General features: G+C 43.6%; 1 protein-coding gene across 4 annotated transcripts in view; it reads left to right on the top strand.

Moving 5' to 3' along the window:
* The first annotated feature begins 1,626 nt into the window (after nt 1-1,626).
* Nucleotides 1,627-25,193, top strand: part of LOC141131360 (ADAMTS-like protein 5) — a 118,584-nt gene continuing 95,017 nt past the window's right edge. For 2 of the 4 annotated variants that reach the window (XR_012242759.1, XM_073618521.1), the window contains exon 1: nt 1,631-2,073. Coding sequence is in view for 3 of the 4 variants with exons in the window: in XM_073618521.1 (XP_073474622.1) it covers nt 2,057-2,073 (17 nt within the window). In the remaining variant the exon portion in view is untranslated. Of the gene's footprint in view, nt 2,074-25,193 lie in introns of all 4 variants that reach the window. The other 2 variants (XM_073618523.1, XM_073618522.1) reach the window with 2 other exon arrangements.

Genomic DNA, 25,193 nt, shown 5'->3' with positions numbered 1-25,193 from the left:
AGTGGTGAATAAATACCACTAAAAGAAAGCTCTATCTGTCTCAAACAGATAATAAAAATGTGTTGCATGACCGCGCAATTGTCATTCAAAGTGCGACATCGCTGAAAGTCGAAAAATTGTCCTGGGCAGGAAGGCGGTGAAAGTGGCCCGTATTGAAGTGGTTAATGGGCTATTAATTTTTTTATCATGTCATTTTAGCCTGGAGTTCTGCTTTTATTTTCCTTGCATGTGATTGGGTATTCAAAGCGAGCACAGCTTCACCTTAAATATTAAGTGCACTTTCCCTTTGCAAAGCGTGCATACGCTTCCTGCAGTGAAGATCGACTCTTCTAATGCTGGCCATACACGGTTAGAAAACAGTTCGATACGCTCGATCGTTCGACTTTCAAAATGTTAGTGGGCACATTTCGCCGAAACGAATGATTTTAAAAACGTGAGTGGTGGAATTGATCGAAAACAGTTCGAACTAAGGATGAGCTCCGGCGCGTTCGCAAACAGCACGTGCAGAGCCCGCCAGGAAGTCAGCATTGCGGAGCGCCAATCACAGTGAGACTTTGTCCCCGATGCGCGGCTGCAGAGATCAGGAAATGTCTCACTGCCTGTGATTAGCGCTGTGCAGTGCAGACTTCCTGGCGGGCTCCGCAGGTGCTGTTTGCGAACACGCCTGAGCTCATCCTTAGTTCAAACAAATCTACAGTGGACGTGCGTGTTAAAATGTAACTCCAGATTGTGTCATCGATCGAGGAAGAAATGCATACCTTCCAACATTTTGAGAAGGGAATGAGGGACAGCTACTTAAAAACGTATGTAGGCATAGGATACGCCCCCTGCCACACCCACTTAAAGGAGAATTAACCAAAAAAAAGGTTAATTAAATCCACAAGGACTTTTTTTTTTACCACAACTATTCCTTTATATTGGTTTTTAAAATGTACAAATGCAACAATTTAGAAATTGAATGAAAGGTTTAGCACTGGGAAACACTTTTTGAAAGATAAAAAGTGCATTTTATATACAACTATATAGATCAGCCCAAAATGAGGGACAAATGAGGAGGAAAGAGGGACATTGCTCCAAATCAGGGACTGTCCCTCGAAATTGGGGACAGTTGGGAGCTATGGAAATGTACTGTTTATTAAGGATGATCTCCGGCACTGCGCTAATCACAGGCAGTGAGACATTTCCCGATCTCTGCAGCCGCAAATCGGGAAAATGTCTCACTGCCTGTGATTAGAGCAGCGCCGTGCCGACTTCCTGGCGGGCTCTGCACGTGGAGTGTGCGAACACGCCGGAGCTCATCCTTACTGTTTATGTTGTTATCGATCGATAATTGGGTGACATCTGTCGATACAATCATGGCGTTATCGCATGCACGTTCGACAGGTTTTTTTTTTTTATTCCGACTATTTTTGACGAACAATTTTCTATCCATGCATGGCCAGCATAAGTTAACAGCTTCTATCCCTTGAGTAAATGAGTGTTTTTCCTGCAATCTATGGCTTGTCTCGCCCTTGGGGATTTCCGTCTACCTCCATGCGTCCTCTCCTCGCTGGGGATCACACATTCCGCCAGTGCTGTCATACAGAGTGAGCTGTGCTGCACCTCCTCCCTGCAGGAGCTCCACACACCTCCACCAAGTGAGTGGAAGAAGGCAGACAGAGAGGGTGTGGGAGAGCTCAGGGCGGGAGGGCAGAGCTCCTGAACTGCTCTCACTCCTTTCTGCTGCTCACAAATACTTTGCTCAATCAGTGCTGTGTAGAGCAAAGCACAGTGTAGGCTAAGCTGGAGCTAGATCCATTGAAGCTATGGGCTAGAGGACACACACACACTGCCTGAGCCACCCCTAGTCCAGTCCCCTGGCTGACCATGGCTGTGGGGGCATTGCTGTGTAGCACTGAGCCTGGACCCAGCATAGACAACCACTGTGGACTGAACACTTGTGGATCTTAGAACTTTTCCCTGAGTACTTTGAGACCCGTCACTGATTAGCATTACTGCTGTTACATTGGAGCTGCGTTCATGTGATTTAACCTCTGCACCACCACCAAGCAGGAGGATGCTTCCTAGCTGTAGGTAAGTCTATGGAAGGCATTGCAAGGATGCCCCAACTACCAAACTTTGACAATTCCCAAACAAGGGTCTTTATTTTTAGCCATGTGACTCTAATGATTAAATCTTATTGGACTCAGCTGGAAATAACTGTCACTTTTTTTTTTTTTAAATAAAAGGGTCGCTGGTTCGAATCCCAACCACGACACTACCTGCCTGGAGTTTGCATGTTCTCCCTGTGCGGGTTTCCTCCGGGTACTCCAGTTTCCTCCCACACTCCAAAGACATGTTGGTAGGTTAATTGGCTTCTGTCTAAATTGGCCCTAGTATATGAATGTGAGTTAGGGACCTTAGATTGTAAGCTCCTTAAGGGTAGGGACTGATGTGAATGTACAATGTATATGTAAAGCGCTGCGTAAATTTATGGAGCTATAAAAAAATAATAATAATAACTTTGGAATTTAAGTCACCTTACTGTGTTGTGTTAGCTTTGTGCATTGAGCCTTTTATAACTTCACATGTTCTTAGTATGTTAGAAATATCACGTACAAAATAATCGCCCTGCCAATAAAGGTCATTACAAATTAATGAACAACTCATTTTATCCCAGAGGCATGCACCTGGAAAAGATAATTTACATGAAAGGAGCTAATGTGAGAATGTGAGTAGGAATGCAAATGTTCTGATGGTGAAATGTCACTTCTTTGCTTTACTACCTTCCCGACGTCATTGCAGGGGGACGATCAAAACCTTTAAAGGTGTGAGTAAGATCCCATACACACTATTAGATTTTCTGCAGATTTACCAAAACCATATAATATGAGGTCAAACCTTAAGAGTTTCAATTTGTATGCAATCGGGCAGGCTCTTGCACTACATGGTTTTGCTAAATCTAAAGGAAATCGGACAACAAAAGTTGTATAGTGTGTATGGGGGCTTAAGCCTCATACACACTATTCGATCTTCTGCAGATTTTTGTCTTCAGATTTACCAAAACTATGTAGTGCAAGAGCCTGCCTGATTGCATACTAATTGAAACTCTTAAGGTTTGACCTCATATTATTATATGGTTTTGGTAAATCTGAAGGAAACAAATCTACAGAAAATTGCTCAAGGTTCAGGAGGGCGGTATTTTCATTAGAAAGATGAGATAAGAGATACGACCGCACGTCAGGAGAAAAGTTCAAGAGTAATATTAGAAAGTAATATATAACTAAAAGAGTAGTAGTTTCATAGAGCTGACTTCCAGTAAAGGTATCATGTCACTCGGGGGATAAGAGAATTTTAAGGTGCTTAGGTATAGGTCTCTATACTCCCATAAAAAGACATGGCAAGGGACCAGTTGGTCTGACAACTGTCATCTGTGATTCTATATTAGGTTATTGGACTTTTTAAAATATGGGGGTATACATTTCTGTAGCCTGAAGATCTTACAATTAAATGATATTGATATGGCATACGGTCCCATATTTTCTTTTCTGCAATGTATGGCAAGATGCCAAAGATAACGTGTAGTTCTGGTCCTAAGCAAATTTTGTTTTATGATTTTTCATAACTGACAGTTTCCAGATTGTATGTACTTTTATCACTGTGTAGACCCCCTATGTATATAAAAATATCATTTCAGCAACTCCTGATCCTTATCAAGCTCAGCAATTTTGAAAACTAAATGCAACTTGTTTAGAAGTGGGTGCTTGCACTCCTTCCCCTTTTTTTTTTTCCTCTATACATGAATAGATTGCCCACCCACTGGAAACAGCAATTAAATCGTAAATTGGCACACTTGATGCAGGCTGCTTGTGCAATCTTCTTTTTAAATTACCAACACCTGTGCATTTTGAGTTTATGCTTGGCTGAATATAAAGTATCCTTTAGCCCTCGTTCACACTGATGTAGCTTTGAAATTGTGCTACTATATATATATATATATATATATATATATATATATATATATATATATATATATATATATATATATATCAGTCAGGGGCACCAACTATCCTATATGGTAATACATATATATCCCACATCCTTGCATTCAGACCTATAGGATGCATTGCATCTTTGGTCTAGGTTAGCCATCCTCATCTAGGGTTCAGTGAAACTCCTAAGGTTCCTCAAGAAGTTGCTAGTGTTCCTTAATGGCTGCCTGACCTCCCATCTGATGGTGCCGGCACAGTTCCAGGGCCAATGCCTCTTGGCAGACATTCTTCCCACTGACAACCAATGTAAGGGAAACATTCTTAATACTGACCACCAATGTAAGAGGAACTTTTTCCCCACTGACCACAAGTGTAAGGGGGAGGGTATTCTTCCCACTGACCCCCCAATGTAAGCAAGGGGATTTTTTTTACACTCACCACCAATGTAAAGGGGGGGCATTCTTCTTCCCACTGACCACCAATGTAAGGGGGGGGCATTCTTTACACTTTTCCACTGACCACCAATGTAAGGGGGGGGGACATTCTTCCCGCTGACCACCATTATAAGGGGGGGCATTCTTCCCAATAGCCACCAATGTAGGGGGGGGGCATTCTTCCCACTTACCAATGTAAGGGGGGGGGCATTCTTCCCACTAACCACCAATGTAAAGGGGGGGGTGACCTTTTTCCCACTGACCACCAATTTAAGGGGGGGGGCAATCTTACCAATAGCCACCAATGTAAGGAGGGGGTCCTTTTTCCCACTAACCGCAAATGTGAGGGGGTCCTTTTTCCCTCTGACCACAAATGTGAGGGGGGACCTTTTTCCCTCTGACCTCCAATGTTAGGAGGGGGACCTTTTTCCCTCTGACCTCCAATGTTAGGAGGGGGACCTTTTTCCCACTGACCACAAATGAAAGGAGGTGGACCTTTTTCCCACTGACCACAAATGAAAGGAGGTGGACCTTTTTCCCACTGACCACAAATGAAAGGAGGTGGACCTTTTTCCCACTGACCACAAATGAAAGGAGGTGGACCTTTTTCCCACTGACCACAAATGAAAGGAGGTGGACCTTTTTCCCACTGACCACAAATGAAAGGAGGTGGACCTTTTTCCCACTGACCACAAATGAAAGGAGGTGGACCTTTTTCCCACTGACCACAAATGAAAGGAGGTGGACCTTTTTCCCACTGACCACAAATGAAAGGAGGTGGACCTTTTTCCCACTGACCACAAATGAAAGGAGGCGGACCTTTTTCCCACTGACCACAAATGAAAGGAGGCGGACCTTTTTCCCACTGACCACAAATGTAAGGAGGCGGACCTTTTTCCCACTGACCACAAATGTAAGGAGGCGGACCTTTTTCCCACTGACCACAAATGTAAGGAGGTGGACCTTTTTCCCACTGACCACAAATGTAAGGAGGTGGACCTTTTTCCCACTGACCACAAATGTATAGAGGTGGACCTTTTTCCCACTGACCACAAATGTAAGGAGGTGGACCTTTTTCCCACTGACCACAAATGTAAGGAGGTGGACCTTTTTCCCACTGACCACAAATGTAAGGAGGTGGACCTTTTTCCCACTGACCACAAATGTAAGGAGGTGGACCTTTTTCCCACTGACCACAAATGTAAGGAGGTGGACCTTTTTCCCACTGACCACAAATGTAAGGAGGTGGACCTTTTTCCCACTGACCACAAATGTAAGGAGGTGGACCTTTTTCCCACTGACCACAAATGTAAGGAGGTGGACCTTTTTCCCACTGCCCACAAATGTAAGGAGGTGGACCTTTTTCCCACTGACCACAAATGTAAGGAGGTGGACCTTTTTCCCACTGACCACAAATGTAAGGAGGTGGACCTTTTTCCCACTGACCACAAATGTAAGGAGGTGGACCTTTTTCCCACTGACCACAAATGTAAGGAGGTGGACCTTTTTCCCACTGACCACAAATGTAAGGAGGTGGACCTTTTTCCCACTGACCACAAATGTAAGGAGGTGGACCTTTTTCCCACTGACCACAAATGTAAGGAGGTGGACCTTTTTCCCACTGACCACAAATGTAAGGAGGTGGACCTTTTTCCCACTGACCACAAATGTAAGGAGGTGGACCTTCTTCCCACTGACCACAAATGTAAGGAGGGGGACCTTCTTCCCACTGACCACAAATGTAAGGAGGGGGACCTTCTTCCCACCGACCACAAATGTAAGGAGGGGACCTTCTTCCCACCAATCACCAATGTAAGGTGGACCTTCTTCCCTCTGACCACCAATGTAAGGAGGGGGACATTCTTACCTCTGACTGGGGTAAAAGTTTGAGTAAGGCTGGTCTAGGTACGTCAGTTTTATTGCATGGTGACTGTAAACAATAAGGCTCGGTTCACACTGGGGCGACTTGGGATCCGACTTGTACGCCCTCAAGTCGCCCCAGAAATAGTTTCAATGGGAGTGAACGCTAGCGTCTTAATAGACGCTACTGAAGTCGCTCCGACTTCAGAGCGTCCTCCCTGTACTACTTTGATCCGACTTGGTAGGCAACCTGTACCATAGAAATCAATGGAAGTCGCCTCCAAGTCGGATCTCTCTGTAAAGTCAAGCAACTTTGCAGGGAAAACCCCTCCCTCCCAGAGAGCTGATTGGCCACAGGCGAAGTCGCCTGTCATGGAGGCGACTTCAAGTCGCCTTGTAATTTGCTGAAGTCGCGCTGAAGTCGCGCTGAAGCCACGTTGAAGTCGCGGTACAAAGTCGCGCTGAAGTCGTGTTGCCCCAGTGTGAACCGACCCTTAAAGCTATAGCTAGCATAAATATAAGTTCTTGTTAAAAAGAGAGTATGAACTTTTATGTCCCAAAATGTCACTCATTTAATGGAGAATATCCAACTTATTGTAGTTGACAGGTTGGAATTTTAGGCAACTTTCATTATAGTTATGTGCTTATTTTTTGCAGGTCCAAATTATATTTGTTTGTTTTGTTTTGGGTTTTGCTATATATATATATATATATATATATATAACTCACGGTGGAGCTGCTGGTTTAAGCGGGTCTGTTACCTTCACTTTGCTTCCCTCTGTTTCACCGGCACCGGGTCTAGGGGTTCCGTTGAGTTTACTTCTGGACGACACACGCACCAACACTGGAGTACGTTTTCAATGCTTTATTGAACAAACAAACTTTAGGAAGTAGCAGGAAAGAGGCAGAAAAGGAAACTTTCAGGAGAAACTCCAATATCTTCTTATAGAATATTAGCGACAAGTGTCCTGGTAGAATTCAGATAATTATGTGGAATGCGCTCCCCTCATGGGACACACTCCTTGCTCGTCTGGATAGGCCTCTCTCACCGGTCTAGCAGCCAGTACGCAGCAAGAATCAAAAGTCTCTGCCACAGACTCGTTTGGGGGGTAAATCCGCACGATCCTCTGCCACAGGATGTATCAGATTTTCTGTACAGTAAAAGTCAGTCACAGTGCCTGAACCTTTAAGCCGAACCGGCAACACTATGCTGTATAGTTAGTTCTTTTGGATACGTCCTTTGACCGAGTCACCAGGCCCCTCTATAGACCAGCACGCTGCGTGATCTCTCCAAGACGGATCCTCCCCTGGGATCTCCTCGGCCGTCCAGCTTCGTCACACACGACCGACAGCTCAGGACCATTCCTCGGCCGCGGTGGTAGGCCCCAGACAAGCCTCTGGACCCAACCCTGCGCCGCTGTATCGTGGGCCTCTCGATCGGAGGACCAGCAGGTGGCTGCAAAAAAAACCCTAGAACATGGCGTCTGTCCCATAAATACCCTCTTCCCAGAATGCAACTCGGAGGACCACCTCCACTGAGCTTGCCTCCGAGACTGAGGAGCATCTATACACTTCGACACGTTGCCCTTCCAACACTGACCAGTGGTAACAGCGACACCCACCGGTCAGCACGGAATCACACACAGCATCAGCCAAGCTGGAACAGAGGCGAACTTTTAACCTTCCTAACACACAATTTACTAAATTTACCTAACCTGCTGTAGATTGTAAATCTACCAGCGCTATATATATATATATATATATATATTAGCTAACAGTGAGCATATGTGTAATGTAGATAGAGAAAATCAGAAATTAATGAAGCAAGTGACAGCTGCTGCACTCTGTGTATTGCATACCATGTGTATTATCCGGAGATTTGCAGAGATTGCCTGGGTATAGAGTGTCATTTGTGGTAGAAAGCATTGCCAGAAGCTGTGAGTAAGAAGTCATGATGACCATCAGGTATTCTGACAAATATCAACAAACTGGATTAGTGAGGCCAGCAGGTCATTATGATGCTGAGCAGATCTGGTCATTTTATCATTAGTCAGAGGTGTTGTTAGAAATGTATAGACTAGGCGCAAGTTACATCTTTTGTACTTTTTATTGAATTCAGAGAGCTGCCACAGTGAGTAACATTATACAGACTTATGTATTACTGTGCATCCTAAAGCCAAGATGCTAAGAGAGCATGTGGCAGGCCACCCAGGGATCCAAACCTATAAGTGAAAGAGTTGGTAGCTGTAATATATTTGATAGATCATAGACAAAACAATTTGGTACTACAGTGGGTTGTATAGGACTTCACTGGGATGGGTGAATGGGTTCTCTTGACTATTGGAAGAACTCACTCAAGCTACATAGTTGGTAAGGTTGAAAAAAGACACCAGTTCATCCAGTTCAACCTGTGGTGTGGGTGTATGTGTTTATGTCAATAGTACATTGTATATCCTTGTATGTTGTGGTCGTTAAGGTGCCCATCTAGTAGTTTTTAAATTATCGACGCTCCCTGGTCATACCACTGCTTGTGGAAGAGAATTCAACATCCTTACTGCTCTGACAGTAAAGAACCCTCTACACAGTTTTACGGTTAAACCACTTCTTTTCCAATTTCAGTGAATAGCCGCGTGTCTTTTTAGACTCCCTTTCAGTAAAAAGTTTTTTTTCCCTATGCTAGGGTCACCTGTACGGTATTTGTACATTGATATCATGTACCCTCTCAAGCCTCTCCTCTCCAGAAAGAAGAAGTTCAATGCTTGCAGTCTTTACCCATAACTGAGATCCTCCAGTCCCTTTATTAGCTTTGTTGCCCTTCTATGGGCTCCCTCCAGTTCTAGCACATTCTTCTTGAGGACTTGTGCTCAGAACTGGACGGCTAACTCAAGATGCGGCCTGACCAGAGTCTTGTAGAGTGGGAGAATTATCATTTTATCACTGGAGTGAATGCCCTTTTTAATTCATGCCAATATTATGTTGGCTTTGCTTGCTGCAGCTTGGCATTGCATGCCATTGCTGAGCCTTTTTGTCTACTGCCGCGTACACACGATCGGACTTCTCGTCGGAAAAAGATATGATGGTTTTTCCTACAGGATTCTGCTCAAGCTTGCCTTGCATACACACAGTCACACACAAGTTCACTGAACTTCCAACCGTCAAGAACGCGGTGACGTACAACACCATGACGAGCAGAGAGAATGAGGTTCAATGCTTCCGAGTATGCGTCAAATTGTTTCTGAGCACGAGTAGGAATTTTGCGAGTCGGAATTGCCACAGACGATCGCATTTTCGGATAGGAACTTTCCGACCAAAGAATTTGAGAGCATGCTCCCAATCTTTTGCTGGATGGAATTTGGCCAGCAAAAGTCCGATGGAGCATGCACACGGTCGCATTTTCCAACCGAAAGCTCTCATCGGTCTTTTGCTGGCTGAATTTCCCATCGTGTGTACGCGGCATCCCAGGACCCCCAGGTCCTTTTCCATCTTAGATTTCCCCCAGAGGTTCTCCCCCTTCTTATTTTTGGCACCCAAATGCATTGCTTAACTTTGTATCATCCACAAATATTGAGATTGAGCTATTTATCCCATTCTCTATATCGTTTATGAATAAATTAAATAGAAAAGGTCCTAGGACAGATCCTTGGGGGACCCCACTTACCTTACTGGATCATTCTGCGTACTCCCTATTTATCACCACTCTTTGGACCCACTGCTGTAGCCAGTTTTCAATCCAGGTACTCGCCCTATGGTCCATACCGACAGACCTCAGTTGGCATGGACCATATAGGGTGAGTACCTGGATTGAAAGCTGGCCATACACAGTGAATTTTGTGTAATTCCTAAGAAACTGTCCAAAATTCGAGCTGTAAGTGGCCATGTTGACACCCTAGCTGACCAATATCATTCAATTTGAAAATCAATTAATAACAAATCAGATGCAATCACTATTGGGTATTCAGTTGCGGGCGCTGGCTGTCGGAATACAATAGCCGGCAGGGAGATTTGTCCATCCACGCTGTAAAGAATGGATGGTAGAAGATATAGATTTGTCTTGTTCAGCCCCACAGATAGTGTATGGCCAGCTTGAGACTCAGTTCTCCAACTTGGCTGCAACAGAATAAAAACCTACCCCCTGACCTCTTCTTAACTGTGCATCTGTTTTAAGTAAACTTCTGCCTCATCTTGATAAAAATGTCTAATCTTCAGTGTTTGTGACAAAACTTTCTGAGAACACATTTGATGGTCTGAAATGATTGTGGTGTTTATTTAAGGGGTGATCCAAAGTAAGTTACCACAAAGGGTCAATAAACCAATGTAGCCTACCCTACAGCACACAGCCAACTTATCCTAGCCTTAAGCCCCGTACACATGGGCCGGCTGGCTCAAAAGAACAAAAGTCCGACATTTGGCCTAATACTGTGTACCCGGCTTTAAGCAGGCCATAGATTATGCAGTTTGCTTTCCTGCAACCCATAATTCAATGCATGGTTCAACACATTGATGGGGGAATCCCTACAGCGGAGCTATTGCTTTCTCCTGGCAGGGGCATGCGGGGAATGGTCCTTCCTGAGAGAACACAGTGATTACTGCTAGCAGCTATAGTCTCTGGCAATGATCGCATGCTAAAAATCCAACATGTTGAATCGACTTGGGTACAGTTAGCATGCCCATAGATGATCATGGAGATTTAATCCATCTATGGCTGGCTTAAAAGGTGGAGGCCATAGAATATGCCAGTAGAAGTGCATCTAAAGCCAAATTTGGATAAAGTGGTGAAGAGTTAGAACCTCAGTCAGGTGTCTTTTGCTGTCTCAGTTCCCACTTGGAAGATTCACCTTTCCTTGTGTCCATTATCAAGGGAACTGAAAATGGGGGGGAAATCATATATTTTGCGTTGCCACCAGAGGAGGAAAAGTGAGAAACACCAATGGGGGCACTTATTGCGGTGAAAACTGGCTTAATGGGGACTTAGTTCACATTTGAGAATGTTCCTTGCCTTTCCTGTCTACACTACAGGGAGTGAAGGAAAATCTCTTGAAAGAGCCACAGGTTGCAAAAAAACGAGAAAAACTTTTGGGTATAAAGCGCTTCTAGAGCCCACCCTTTTTTTTTTTTTTACCTTTAAAGCGGTTGTAGACCTTTTTTTTACTTTGACCTACAGGTAAGCCTATAATAAGGCTTACCTGTAGGTAAAAAGAATATCTCCTAAACTTCTACGGTTTGGTAGCTATATCCCTTGCATGCAGTTGCGCATGCGCTCTGAGTTTCCCGGCTGAAAGGTCCGGCAGACGGAAAGAATTCTCCCGCGCGCGCGACGACATCGCGGCTCCGGCCACTCACAGCGCCGGAGCCGCGATAACCGGAAGCTACGCAGAGGGAGAATGTCCGCTCCCTCGGCGTGGACCGAGATCACCTGCCGACGCCTCGTTCTAAGGTAAGTATTTCATAATGAGCTAGTATGCGGTGCATACTAGCTCATTATGCCTTTTGCCTTACAGGTTTAAAAAAAAAAAAACCTGTGGGTTTACTACCGCTTTAATGCATTCACTGCATCAAGGTAAAAAATGCCCCACTACTTGTCCCCCCCCCCCCCCCCCCAAAACACTTACCTGGGTCCTCTCTCGATCCAGCTCTGCTTCTTCTTCTTATAGAACACACAGACAGCAGTGGGGGCATTAGTTCCTGCTGCCGTCAATCGAATCCTGTGAGGACACACACAGCCCAGCTCAGAAGAGGAGAGTGCTGGTGGGGGACTCCAGAATAGGAAGATCAGGGCCGTTCTGTGCCATGCAATGGCACAGAACAGGTAAGTATAGCTTCTTTTTTTTTTAATTTTAGGAAAAATAAAATTGCCTTTGGAACAACTTTAACCCTCGTCCGGGTGTATGTTGTAGTATACCCCTGTGAACAAGTACTTTTTGTTTTCTTTAGAAAGCAGCCACAGCCTGAGCAGAAAAACCTGCCTCCAGGCTATATGTGAAATTAGTGGCCTCCTGCAGAGGTCTGACATGTCCTCTGCTGAGTCACAGCTGGAGCTCTGCAATAAGTAGAGGAGCATCAGTTTTACTTAATTGCAAAGCTATAGCTCTAACTCAGCAGGGGCTGTGTTGGACTTCTGCAGAGAGACCACTGCTTGCACTAAAAGTTCAGTAGGGCTTTAAAGATACAGTGGAACCTTGGATTGCGAGTAACATGGTTAAAGAGCGTTTTGCAATACGAGCTATATTTTTTTTTTTTTAAATCCTGATTCGGTTTGCGAGTGTTGTCTCGCAAAATTAGCAGGATTTAAGCCTCTGCGGTGTGTAGTACCGCATTTGGCCAAAGGTGCGGGGGCGCCAGGGACACTCGGAGCCGTTCTGACCTGTTCGGAAATACTTGGAATCACTCGGAAATACTTAAATACTCAGATTCCAACCCTTTCTGAGTGCATCCGAGCGGTCTCCAAGTATTTCTGAGTCACTCCGGCGCCCCCCACACCTCTGGCCACATGCAGTATTGCATGCAATAGAAGTCAATGTGGAACAAATTATCTTTGTTTCCATTGACTTCTATGGGGAAATGCTTTGATATGTGAGTGCTTTGGATTACAAGCATTCTCCTGGAACGGATTATGCTCGTAATCCAAGGTTCCACTGTGATAAATATATTTCATTGTCCATCTAGCACTAGGCTGGATGCTTTCTGCTAAGCACCTTGGCAAAAAAACAAGTTCAGGAACGGGGAGAGATAATGGGAAACTCACCTCCTCAACTGAAGTCTGGTGGCTGAAGAGCAAGAAGGCTGCCAGAGTCAGTGGCCAGTAGTATGCTGTCACCAGGGGCAGAGCTGGAGATTAGCCACCAATCCTGGAACCTAGAAAACTCCTAAAAAGTTAAAGCGGATATTAAAGGCACAACTTTAATGCAACTTTGGAATCATTCATACAACATTACTTACTGTATTTTCTTACCCTGACTTTATCTGTATCAGATTTGGAACATGGGGAAATTAAAAATGGGCTTTAAGCTTTTAAAATTTGCGTAAATGTACATAAAGGTGTGAGTCTGACTGTCCAGCCAACAGTGAACTTTATGAACTTGAAAATCATTGTACTGCTGTGAGCAATTGAGAACTTTTTTTCCTCTGAAAGGCTGAAGGTTTTCTGTATATATAGCCGGATTACCAAATAGGCAGAGTAGGCACTGGCCTATGGACCCTACACTGTTTTAAGGGCCTTGAGGAAATGGATCAAAATAATATTGAATTGATCTTTAAAGAAAACTACAATGAAGCTTTCTTAAATTGTTTAAAAAGATAGGAAAAAATTAATCAACTCAAATAAACAAAAACGTTACATTGAAGATATAGAGAAAATACTAAATTAATGTACCCTACAACAACTTAAAGTACATAAACCATAGACATCAGGTTCACATTACAATGTGTCTCTTAAAAGTAGGAGTAATGTACAGTAGTGATGGTCATCTCCATCTAGCGACCAAATTGCACACCACTTCGTTCATTGTTATCCCACTACAGGGCATGCACCAGAAACCTTTGAGGGAGGCCCCAAGCTTTCGACTACCTTAGTTCCTCCACAGAGTTTAATCCAGCACTGATGGCAGCCAAAACCCACCTGCAGCTTCAGAATCTAGTACCAAGGATAGTGGTGCCTGAAGAACACACAAGATGAGCTGTACAGCAAACAGAAGTGTGACCCCTTACTAGCCACCTCTGAATTCATTCAATTGTTGTTACATGGGGTTTAATTATTAAAGGATTATAGAAGTTAGTGGGCAACTTTCTCAATCTAGGGGCCTCAAGTGCAGCCACTGACTTCACAAGGAGACCGCACATAATTAGTGAATATATTGCTATAAAAAGCTGTAAGAGATGGTAGATGCAACAGGAGCTGGTCAAAGACTATAGACATGAGATTGTCAGACATATTACAGGCCTGGTTGGAGATTGGGTACATACTTCTGGAAGACAGTTCTAGATTATGAATGTCGGGGATCAGTAGTATTACAGTCCCCTTATAAACCAGTCCACATTTCTGCTCCTTGCAGCCCCATAAAAATTACTTCTACGATATTTTGGTATCTTTCTTTAAAAATGATCAGCGATAAATACAAGAAAGGCATGGACAGCACAAAAAATAATAATTTCCTTCAGGTTGGGTTCACACTTATGCAAATTGTATACGATTTTCCCCGCATACAATTCACATAACAGGAGAGTGTGACCGGTTCTCAATCGAGCCAGTTCACACACCTTCGGGGCAGCCGCGGTCCGCATTAGGGATATGTCCTGTGCGCCTTTGGATCCGTTTTCAGGTCTGAATTCAGGCAAAAATTCAGACCTGATTCGTACCTGAAACAGAGTACAGGGACGCAACTGACCCCCTGCTGTGAGCCGCAGCTAGTGTGAAGCCAGCCTTAGTGACCCGAGTAAAGAAAACACTAACTACGATCTGCAGGACCTTAAAGGCCACATATGTCTCCCAGGCCACACATCAGGCACAAAAAGATTAGAAGTTGTTCATCTAGGCCAGGGGTCACCAAACTTTCTAAACCAAGAGCCAGTTTACTGTCTTTCAGACTTTAGGGGGCCACACTAGGTCCAGTGGGAGTAGAAAATGTCCTGGCATCCAGTGGGAGTAAACATGGCCTATCTTTGGTGTCATTGGGAGGAGTAGAGCCACATTGTTGTTGTAAGAATAGTGCCCGATCGTTGGTGTCAATGTAAGAAATTCTGCCCGATTGTTGGTGACAGTGGGAGAAATTCTGCCCTGTTGGTGACAGTGGGAGAAATTCTGCCCTTTCGTTACTATCTGTGGGAGGAGTAGTGCCCCATTGTTGGTGTCAGTGAGAGGAATAGTGGCCCATTATTGGTGCCCATTGAAAGAATTGTGCTCCATCATTGGTGTCAATGGAAGGAATTGTACCCCGCTGTTAGTGTCAGTGGGAGGAATAATGCTCTATTGTTGGTGTCTGTGGATGGGATAGTACCCAGAGAACTGGATAAAAGCAAGCAAAGGGCCACATCCAGCCCCCGGGGCACAGTTTGTAGATTGCTGACCTAGGCAATGTATGGTCACTTGAATGCGTGTTGGTGAATTGGGTGAATGTGTTCTTTTTAATGTCTTGAAAAAATCTGTAGGAGGCATTGTAGTAGCGCTGACTAAAACAGTGATAGTCAGCTTTCCCAGTGGCACCTCAAGTGTAAGATATGCATACTTACTGCACACAGGTCCAAGCTGGGCCAATGCAAGTATGCAACAGATCATACCTGGAGTTCAGCTTTAATTTCACTTCTGTACTCAAAGTGAATGCAGCTTTACCTTATGCACGAACATTCACTTTGCAAGGTGAATATACAATGTCCTAGGAGAACAGCCTCTATTTTTTTTTAAAAACCCCATTGTGTGTGAACTACTGAAATGATTGCAGTTGAGATAAAAATTCAAGGACTCAAATGTTTCTTTGGTGTTCAGGGACTGTTGCCCCGCTAAACTTTTTGCCTTCAGATATTTTTGATTGATGGCCTCCATGGGTATGAACATCATATTAAGCAATCTGTATACACAGCTGTCCTGCAGTTAGTATGTAGAGCATCTTTAGTTCCAGTAAATGTAAGGTCTGACTTCTGGTCAAGAATGGTTTATCTTTTCTCTAGTATTTGATGTATAGCAATGTTTCAGGATAACATACAAAATACTGGTACATCCTTGAAGTTGCTGACCTTTTTACCTGCATCAGCCTGCATTCAGTTGATCTGATCTCCAACATCAGAACCTTCAAGCTTGTCTCTCCTCCATCATGCATGATGGCTCCTCTCAGATCTTTGGTCATTTCCTGCATGTTATATCTTGTATGTCCAAATATTCCCATTCTCTAATAAACCTGTCCTTTTCTGTGCAAGGAAATCGAGTTATTTATTTTGTGTACACATTCTTTTTCAAACTTGAGTACTTCTACCACTAATAAAGAAGAATTGGGTTCTCGTAAGTCTAGGTCTAATTGGCCTGGGGAGTAAGACCCATGCTTCTGGGCTAATTCAGTCTTTTATTCTTGGCTGAATACATCAAGCCTCCATTGTGAAGGCACAATCACTTGGAGACTAATGATGACTAATGCCATTGACATGTGGAAGAGGTTACATCTGGACAAATGGTGCATATCATGTAAAAAAAATACAAGTTAATTAGTATATTTAATGAGCTGAGAAGCAGATTAGTTGTTCCTTTCTTTCTGTGACATTTGGGCTAATTCTGTGTATTTACTAGAGTTTACACACGGGAAACACATGACCACGAAGGCATTTAATTACACAATGGAGTCAATAAGACACTTCATCACATGCTTTGTATCAGATAGTTATCAGAGTTCCCTTTGAACAATTTTAGCTGAGAAGTTTTCTGTCAGTTCTGATGGTGATTGGATCAAAGAGATGTAGGCATAAGTCATTGAGATGCTGGTCTGTGGTTTGGCCAAATGTTTCTACAAAAGCTTCTAAGGTTTCCAAAATAACCATGCTTTCAAATGGACCCTCAGCCTAAAGAATTTTTAGCATTTTGTTCCCACAAATAGAGCTTTCTTTTGGTGGTATTTGATCACCTCTGCGTTTTTTATTTTTTGCAAAACAAATTAAAAAAAAGACCGAAAATTAAAAAAAAAAAAAGTTTTGCTTTTGTTTCTGTTAAAAAATGTTTGTAAATAAGTAAGTTTTCTCTTTCACTGATGGGCACTGATAAGGCAGCACCGATGAGGTGGCACCAATGAGCGGGCACTGGTAGGTGGCACTGATATGCAGAACTTATGGGCATTGATAGGCGGCACTGATGGGCACTCATGGGTGGCACTGGTGGGCACTGAAAGGCTGCAAAGATGGGTTCTTATGGGTGGCACTGATGGGCGGCACTGCTGGGCACTGATAGGCAGCACTGATACGTGGCACTGATACGCGGCACTGGTAGGCATCCCTGGTGGCACTGGCAGTGGTAGGCATTGTGGGCAGCTGCCTGGGCACAGATTAGTATTTCCCTGGGGGTCTAGGGGGCATACCTGGTGGTCCAGTGTGGATGGCTTCCCTGGTAGTCCTGGGCGGTTTCCCTGGTGGTCCTGGGTGGGATCCAAGGTGGGGCTGTGCTGATAAACAATCAGCACAGACCCCCCCTGTCAGGAGAGCAGCCGATCGGCTCTCCTCTCCTCGCGTCTGTCAGACGCAAGTGAGGAAAAGCCGATCACCGGCTCTTCCTATTTACATTGTGATCAGCCGTGATTGGAGACTCTTTACCTAGGTCGGTGTTGCGGGGTGTCAGAATGACACCCCGCAACAATGATCCCCGCGATGCACGCCCCTCCGCAGTGGCTCAATATCCCGAGGACGTCATATGACGCCCAGTCAGGATATTGAAACCACTTTGCTGCCATTATTCTGCTATATGGCGGGTGGCAAGTGGTTAACCATCATTAAAGCTTTGATTTTGTAGAGCTAAAGTCGTATTCCCATTTTCCTTTCGATTGATTTGACCCATGCATGGTTTTGTTTTTTTCCCACCTTACCTCTTTCACATTTCTTTTTCGATTTACATGTCTCGCACGATTCTCCCATCATTAGAAAAGTGATAGTTTTTCAAAGAATTTCCAAAATGCCCGATTTCTCAAATTCGATGGCCGCATGAAAATCGGCTGTTGCTCCAGCCCACGAATGTTGCGAAATTTGAACGAAAATTCTTGGATAAGATTTTCGAAAGAATATTCTTTCGAAATTCGACCCATGTATGGCCTGCCCTAATGCCTCTGCCTTATTCAACTATACTGCTCAATTGTCTGCCTGCTGTCATCGCAGCAGTAAACATCTACAATGGCTTAATGAGTCATAAAGTCTCACTTCTCTCTATCCTTCCCATTGTTGGCCCACCTAATAAATCTATTTGTCTATTGCCTCCATGTAGGTGGTGGCCATGGTTACTTGTGTCCTGCTGCCTTGATGGCCATTAGCTTGAGAAGACTTTATGGACAAACGGCCCACCCAGGAACACCCACTCATTGTGACTCACTTGTCAATTACCCATACACCTGCAAACAATCTCACCCACTATCATGGCTAGAATTACTGTGAATCACTGTTTGGGAGGGCTCCTGCAAGGCAGAGTAATATGTTGAGCCTCCTGCTTCTCGCACCAAACAGGAAGTTGGTGTAAAGCAAAAACTGGCATAAGAGTCTCAATGTTGATGGATCTATTAATGAGTATTTTTACAAAACCTATACATTTTAATTAAGAAATGTTTATTGTTTGTACATTAGAGGGGGGATTTGGAATAATTCAAATCAAAGCTATTTTAACCATATACTAAATTTCAGCACCACTTGCTGACCAGGCCTTTTTCTGACACTTGTTGTTTATAAGGCCTGAATTCTTTCCTAAGTGCACACAATATAACTGGGTACTGACATTTATAGGTAAAGTTGATCCAGGGAAAATCTGATTGCCTCTTGGGGGTCAGGAAGGATTTTTTTCCCCTGCTGTAGCAAATTGGATCCTGCTTTGCTGGGGTTTTTCACGTTCCTCTGGATCAACTGTGGGCATAGGATTGGGTATATGGGATTGTTTGTCATTATTTTATTTTTATTTTTATGGTTTGGTTGAACTGGATAGACTTGTGTCTTTTTTCAACCTGACTAACTATGTAACAAGTAAAAGTCAGTATTTTTTGCTAGAAAATTACCTAGAACCACCCCAACTTTTATACTTTAACTTTAAAAAAACGGATTGTGTGTGTGTGTGTGTGTGTGTGTGTGTGTATGTATATGTGTGTATATATATATATTAAATATAAATTTCACTTTTTTTTTTCTTTTCGCAGACCTATAGAATAAAATGGCAGTCATTGCAACTTGTTAGGTCACACCGTTTTTGCGCAGCGTTCTCTCAAATGCAGTTTTTTTTAAAAAATACACTTTTTAATGAATTACAAAAAACAAAACATAATATACAGTATATACCCCAAATTTTTTGTATAATATGAAAGATGTTACGCCAAAACATGTATTTAAAATTGTGCACGCTCGTGGACTGGCGCTAAACTATGGTACTTAAAAAATCTCCGTAGGCGACACTTTTTTAAATTTCTGTAGGTTCTCTAGTTTAGAGTTTCATAAGAGGTCTAATACTAGAGTTATTGCTCTCCCTCAGACATTTGAGGCGATACCTTACATGTGTGGGTGTGACCTACATATGCGTTCACCTCTTTTAAAAAAAAAAAAAAATTTTGATCACATTTATTGCTATTGCAAGGAATGTAAACATACGCCTTGTGATAACAATACAGCATGACAGGTCCTCTTTATGGAGAGATATGCGGTCTAAAAGTAAAAAAAAAAAAAGTTTGATCTTTTGCTTTAAAAAATAAATAAATGGCCTTGTATTCATGTGGCCATAACTGGACATGACGTCATGATGTCTCTCCGGTCCTCCTGGGGCATAGAGATGAGTGAAGGCCATCTTTACTTCGCTCATCTCTGTCTAGCCGGCGCCAGAACCAGGTGAGTTAAGCCTGGGAGCCACTGGAAAGCAGATTCGCCACTGGGATCACTTTTATCTGAAAGTCCAGTTCCTGAGAGAAAAAAAAATATCGGGGTTATGGCAGCTAGCGTCGCTTTAACTGACAATTGCACGGTCATGCGATGCTGTACCCAAACAAAATTTATGTCCTTCTTTTCCCACAAATAGAGCTTTCTTTTGGTGGTATTTGATCACCTCTGCGGTTTTTATTTTTTGCACTATAAACAAAAAAAAGAGTGACAATTTTGAAAAAAAATACAATATTTTTTACTTTTTGCTATAATAAATATCCAAAAAAAAAAATGTTTTCCTCAGTTTAGGCCGATATGTATTCTACATATTTTTTGGTAAAAAAATCGCGATAAGCGTATATTGATTGGTTTGCGCAAAAGTTATAGCGCCTACAAAATAGGGAATAGATTAATGGCATTTTTATTATTTTTTTTTTTTACTAGTACTGGTGGCGATCTGTGATTTTTATCAGGACTGCGACATTGCGGCGGACAGATCAGACACTTTTGACACTATTTTGGGACCATTGACATTTATACAGCGATCAGAGCTAAAAATAGCCTTTGATTACTGTATAAATGTCACGGGCAGGGAAGGGGTTAACACTAGGGGCAATCAAGGGGTTAAGTGTGTTCCCTAGGTGTGTTCTAACTGTAGGGAGGATGGGACTAACTAGGGGAGGACATCGATCAGTACTTAGTATGAACACATGATCTGTCACCTCTCCCCTGAGAGAACCGGGATTTGTTTGTTTACACACACAGATCCCGGTTCTTGCTCTGTCACGCACGATCGCGGCCGCCCGGCAGTCATCGCACGCGCCTGCTGTGACGTCTTAAAGGAGCGACCTACAGCTATGGCGATTTGTGCATCCGTGCCCACCTGCCGCAGTATACCTGCGGCGGCTGGTTGGCTAGTGGTTAAGTGATTTTAAAGCTTTTTTTTTTTTTTTTTTTTTTTTTTTAAATTAAAGTAACAAAAAGGTTATACTTACCTGCTCTGTGTAATGGTTATGCACCGACGCCGAACCTCCTCTTCTTGGGTCCCACGCTGGCGCTTCTTGCTTCACCCCCTGCCGAGTGCATGCTCATTCCCGAGCTATAAGTCACAGAATGGGACTCAGCCCAGCCCCATCCTCGCTCCCTTGTCACTGGCTCTGATTGACAGCAGAGGGAGCCAAGGGTTCCTGCTGCTGCATCTGAGCCAGTGAGGACTGAGAGAGCCTTGGCTCTTTTGCACATCGCTGGATCAAGATTGGGCTTGGGTATGTATTGGGGGGGGGGGGCTGCATGCAGAAGGTTTTTTACCTTCCTGCATTGAATGCAGGAAGGTAAAAGGCTGTCTGCCTTTACAACCACTTTGAAGTAAACCTATACTAAAAAAAACACGGGGCTGTTATTGCTGAGCTCTTTCTGAAAATGCCAGTTGTCTAGCAGTTACACTTATTTTTGCACAAAGAAAGTAAAGGGATGTCAGTAATGGCATATTTTTTCTTCTTCCTTTTTTTTTTTTTTTTTTTTTTTTTTAAGATTAGGCATTTTGGCAGACATATCCTTTTTCTTGCCAATTCTGGAAATAACTAGATCTCTGCTTGAAGTTTTCAACAGAGTTTCCTAATGTGATGTCTGAGGTCCTACCACCTAGAAATGATTGGGAAACATTACTACCACCCATGTAACAAGACAACAGAATTTACCATTTAAATCTTAGTAGTTGTTGACAAGCATGAAAAACATTTCATCAAGAAATTTAATGTAGCAATGTGTTTATTTCTTGGTGAGTAATCTGCAAGGACTCTTGTCTGACGGCCTGCTGATAGGATACACTATAACAAAAGTACTGGAAACCGTTACAAAGTACATGGCACTTCAAAATGAGTCAGTCGGCACAGATTGCATTTGTCTGACATCCCCTTCAGTCAAACAAATGCTGAGGCCCGTAGTCCATGAATAGGCCGTGGTGTATGTATGTGGTTTGGACCGCCAGGTGCTGCATGCAGGTAGCCCATGTAAGTGAATGGGGGGGGACAGAGACTACGCGGACACATCCATGTATCACAATGTGACTGATGTGTGGGCGAGTGGTTCCAAATACACACTGTGCATTCAGGACCGGTCACTCGCACCCGCACACCTGTCAAATTGGGAGGAGCAACTGTGTCTCTGCAGCCACTGTGCTCCTATATACTTACACTGGCTGCACCCAGCACCTGACGGCTAAGGCCCTCTGTGCCCATGTGAATAAGGCCTTAGTTTCACATAGGAGCATATTTATAAAGCATAGTTACATAGTTGGTGAGGTTGAAAAAAGACACAAGTCCATCAAGTCCAACCTATGTGTGTGATTATATGTCAGTATTACATTGTATATCCCTGTATGTTAAGGTCGTTTAGGTGCTTATCTAATAGTTTTTTGAAATTATTGATGCTCCCTGCTGAAACCACTGCTTGTGGAAGAGAATTCCACATTCTTACCGCTCTTACAGTAAAGAACCCTCTATGTCGTTTAAAGTGATACCAAAAGTTAATTTTTTTTTAAAATAACAAACATATCATACTTACCTCCACTGTGCAGCTCATTTTGGACAGAGTGGCCCCAAACCTGCTCTTGTGGGGTCCCTCGGCGGCTCTCTCGGCTCCTCCCCGCATCAGATAACCCCCTTGGAGAAGCACTCTCCCAGGGGGTTACCGTGCGGGTGCGCTCCCGAGTCCAGCATTTGGCGTCCATAGACGCCGAATGCAGGACTTGGCTCCGCCCCCCGGCGGCCGCATCATTAGATTTGATTGACAGCAGCGGGAGCCAATGGCTGCGATGCTATCAATCCTATCCAATCAACAGCTGAGAACCCCCTAGCTTTAAGGTTAAACCGCTTCTCTTCTAATTTTAGTGAATGGCTGCGCCTCTTTTTAATTTCCCTTTCGCTTAAGTTTTATCTATTGTGGGGTCACCAGTATGGTATTTTTACATTGAAATCATATCCCCTCTCAAGCGTCTCTTCTCCAGAGAGAATAAGTTTAGTGCTCACAACCTTTCCTCATTACTAAGATCCTCCAGACCCTTTATTAGCTTTGTTGCCCTTCTCTGGACTCTCTCTAGTTCCAGCACATCCTTCCTGAGGACTGGTGCCCAGAACTGGACAGCATACTCTGGGTGAGGCTGGACCAGAGTCTTGTAGAGCGGAGAATTATCATTTTATCTCTGGAGTTAATCCCCTTTTTAACGCATGCCAAGATTCTGTTGGCTTTGCTTGCAGCAGCCTGGCATTGCTGAGGCTATCAACTACTAGGACCCCCAGATCCTTTTCCATCCTAGATTCCCCCAGAGGTTCTCCCCCCAGTGAGTAATTGCATTCATATTTTTGCCTCCATATGCATAATTTTACATTTTTCTACATTAAACCTTATTTGCCATGTAGTTGCCCACCCCGTTAATTTTTTTCAGATATTCTTGAAAGGTTTCCACATCCTGCGGAGGAAGCTTAGTATTGTCCGCAAATACAGGGATTGAGCTGTTTATCCCATCCTTCAGGTCGTTTATGAATGAATTAAATAGGATTGGTCTTAGGAGAGAACCCTGGGGGACGCCACTTTCCACCCCGGACCATTCAGAGTATTCCCTATTTATCACCACCCTCTGAACTCGCCCCTGCAGCCAGTTTTCAGTCCATGTATTCACCCTATGGTCCATGCTGACAGACCTTATTTTGTATAGTAAACGCTTTATCTAGATGGCAGCTCACCTCCTCATAGGTTAATAGATTGGTTTGGCAAGAGCGATTCTTAATGAATCCAAAGCAGTGAATAAGGCATTCAGCAAGCATTCACTGAAAGCGATCATGGAATGCATTTGGTTTAAATGACAGGGATTGGGTCACCACCAGAGAAAGTCACATTCACTATTTTAGAGATAAACCCGACGCTGGTCTAACACCAATATTTTAAAGGCGTGATACAAAAACAGATGATTGTCTGTTGCTTACCTTACTACCATAAGGCTGTTCAGACTATCTTGTTAGCAGTCTGCTAGTTTTTAACTCTGTGCATCTTCCTGACAAACACGCTCTTTAAAGTCAGTGGAACTATGCCGAAATCATGTGCCAAACACCGCTATCATGGTTGCTGAACGGTATTCAGGGCTGGTGCATGGATTTTTGTCTACTCAGGCGAAGGCGCATTTTGCCGTTCCCCTCCCAATCGTCCTCCCACCCCTCCACCCCTCCACAATGGCAGTGTGTTATGGGGGGGGGGAGTATGCATTCCCCACTTCCTCTCACTGGCTAAGGGCAGCAGGCAGGTGAAGCAAACTAAAACTTTTGTGCTGCGCCTGGCAGAAGAGAGAAAGGAAGACCATGTTTTAACCAAAGCCATTTTTTACATTTTTGTGTTTTTACATGTTTTAAAAATCATTTTAGGCCTTAAGATTACTTAAAACTCCCAAAACAAAGAAGACACCCTAAAGAACACACAATATTTATGCAACGGTTTATGAAACGCAAAATGTCAGTAAAAAATACACTAAAGTTCATTTTTGGTCACATCAATGCAATTAATTACCCAATTTTTTGTAAAATATAAGGCTACTTTCACACTGAGGCGGTTTTCAGGTGCTTTAGCGCTAGAAATATCTTCTGAAAAGTACTTCCCATTCATTGCAGTGTGTTTTTCCACACTGGGGCGGTGCGTTACGAAAAGTCCTGCAAGCAGCATCTTTGGGGCGGTTTGGGAGTGCTGTAAACAGCGCTCCCAAAATGCCCCGCCCATTGCAATGAATAGGCAGTGCCTCCAAAGCACTGAAAAGCGCTTTGAAAGCGTTGCAAAGCTGGACTTTTTACCTTTTTTTTTTTAAAGTGCACCGCTTCAGCGGGCGGAGGCTGCAGCATTGGGAACATATTCCCACCCTAAAATAGGGTGTAACATGTTCCCAAAGGTGAACTTATCCTTTAAAGTGGATCATTTGGTTGAGGCAAATCAAAAAATACCTTTTCTAGATAAATGATACCCGTTGCAAGAGTTTTGCAGACTTTAAGGTGGATCCTTGCCTGCAGAGGTCAGGTGTACATACAATGCAACTCTGATTTAGAGTGCAGAGGTCAGTCATATGTAATCTGCATCCCCAGAGTTCAGAGTGCAGAGATCAGGGGTATATAATATGTATCTCAGATTGCAGGGTGCAGAGGTCAGGCATTAGTAATATACAGCCCAGATTACAGAGTGCAGAGGTCAGGTTTATGTAATATACAGCCCAGATTAGAGTGCAGAGGTCAAGCATATTTAATATACAGCCAGATTACAAGGTCAGGATTGTGTATGGAATGATAGACTGCACAGTGTTAAGTGTACTACCCCCTTACATTGGGGTTCTCTGGAG

The sequence above is a fragment of the Aquarana catesbeiana genome, linkage group LG03 (assembly GCF_042186555.1).
Source record: "Aquarana catesbeiana isolate 2022-GZ linkage group LG03, ASM4218655v1, whole genome shotgun sequence".
NCBI lineage: Eukaryota > Metazoa > Chordata > Amphibia > Anura > Ranidae > Aquarana > Aquarana catesbeiana.
This window is presented reverse-complemented; position numbering and strand designations above follow the sequence as displayed.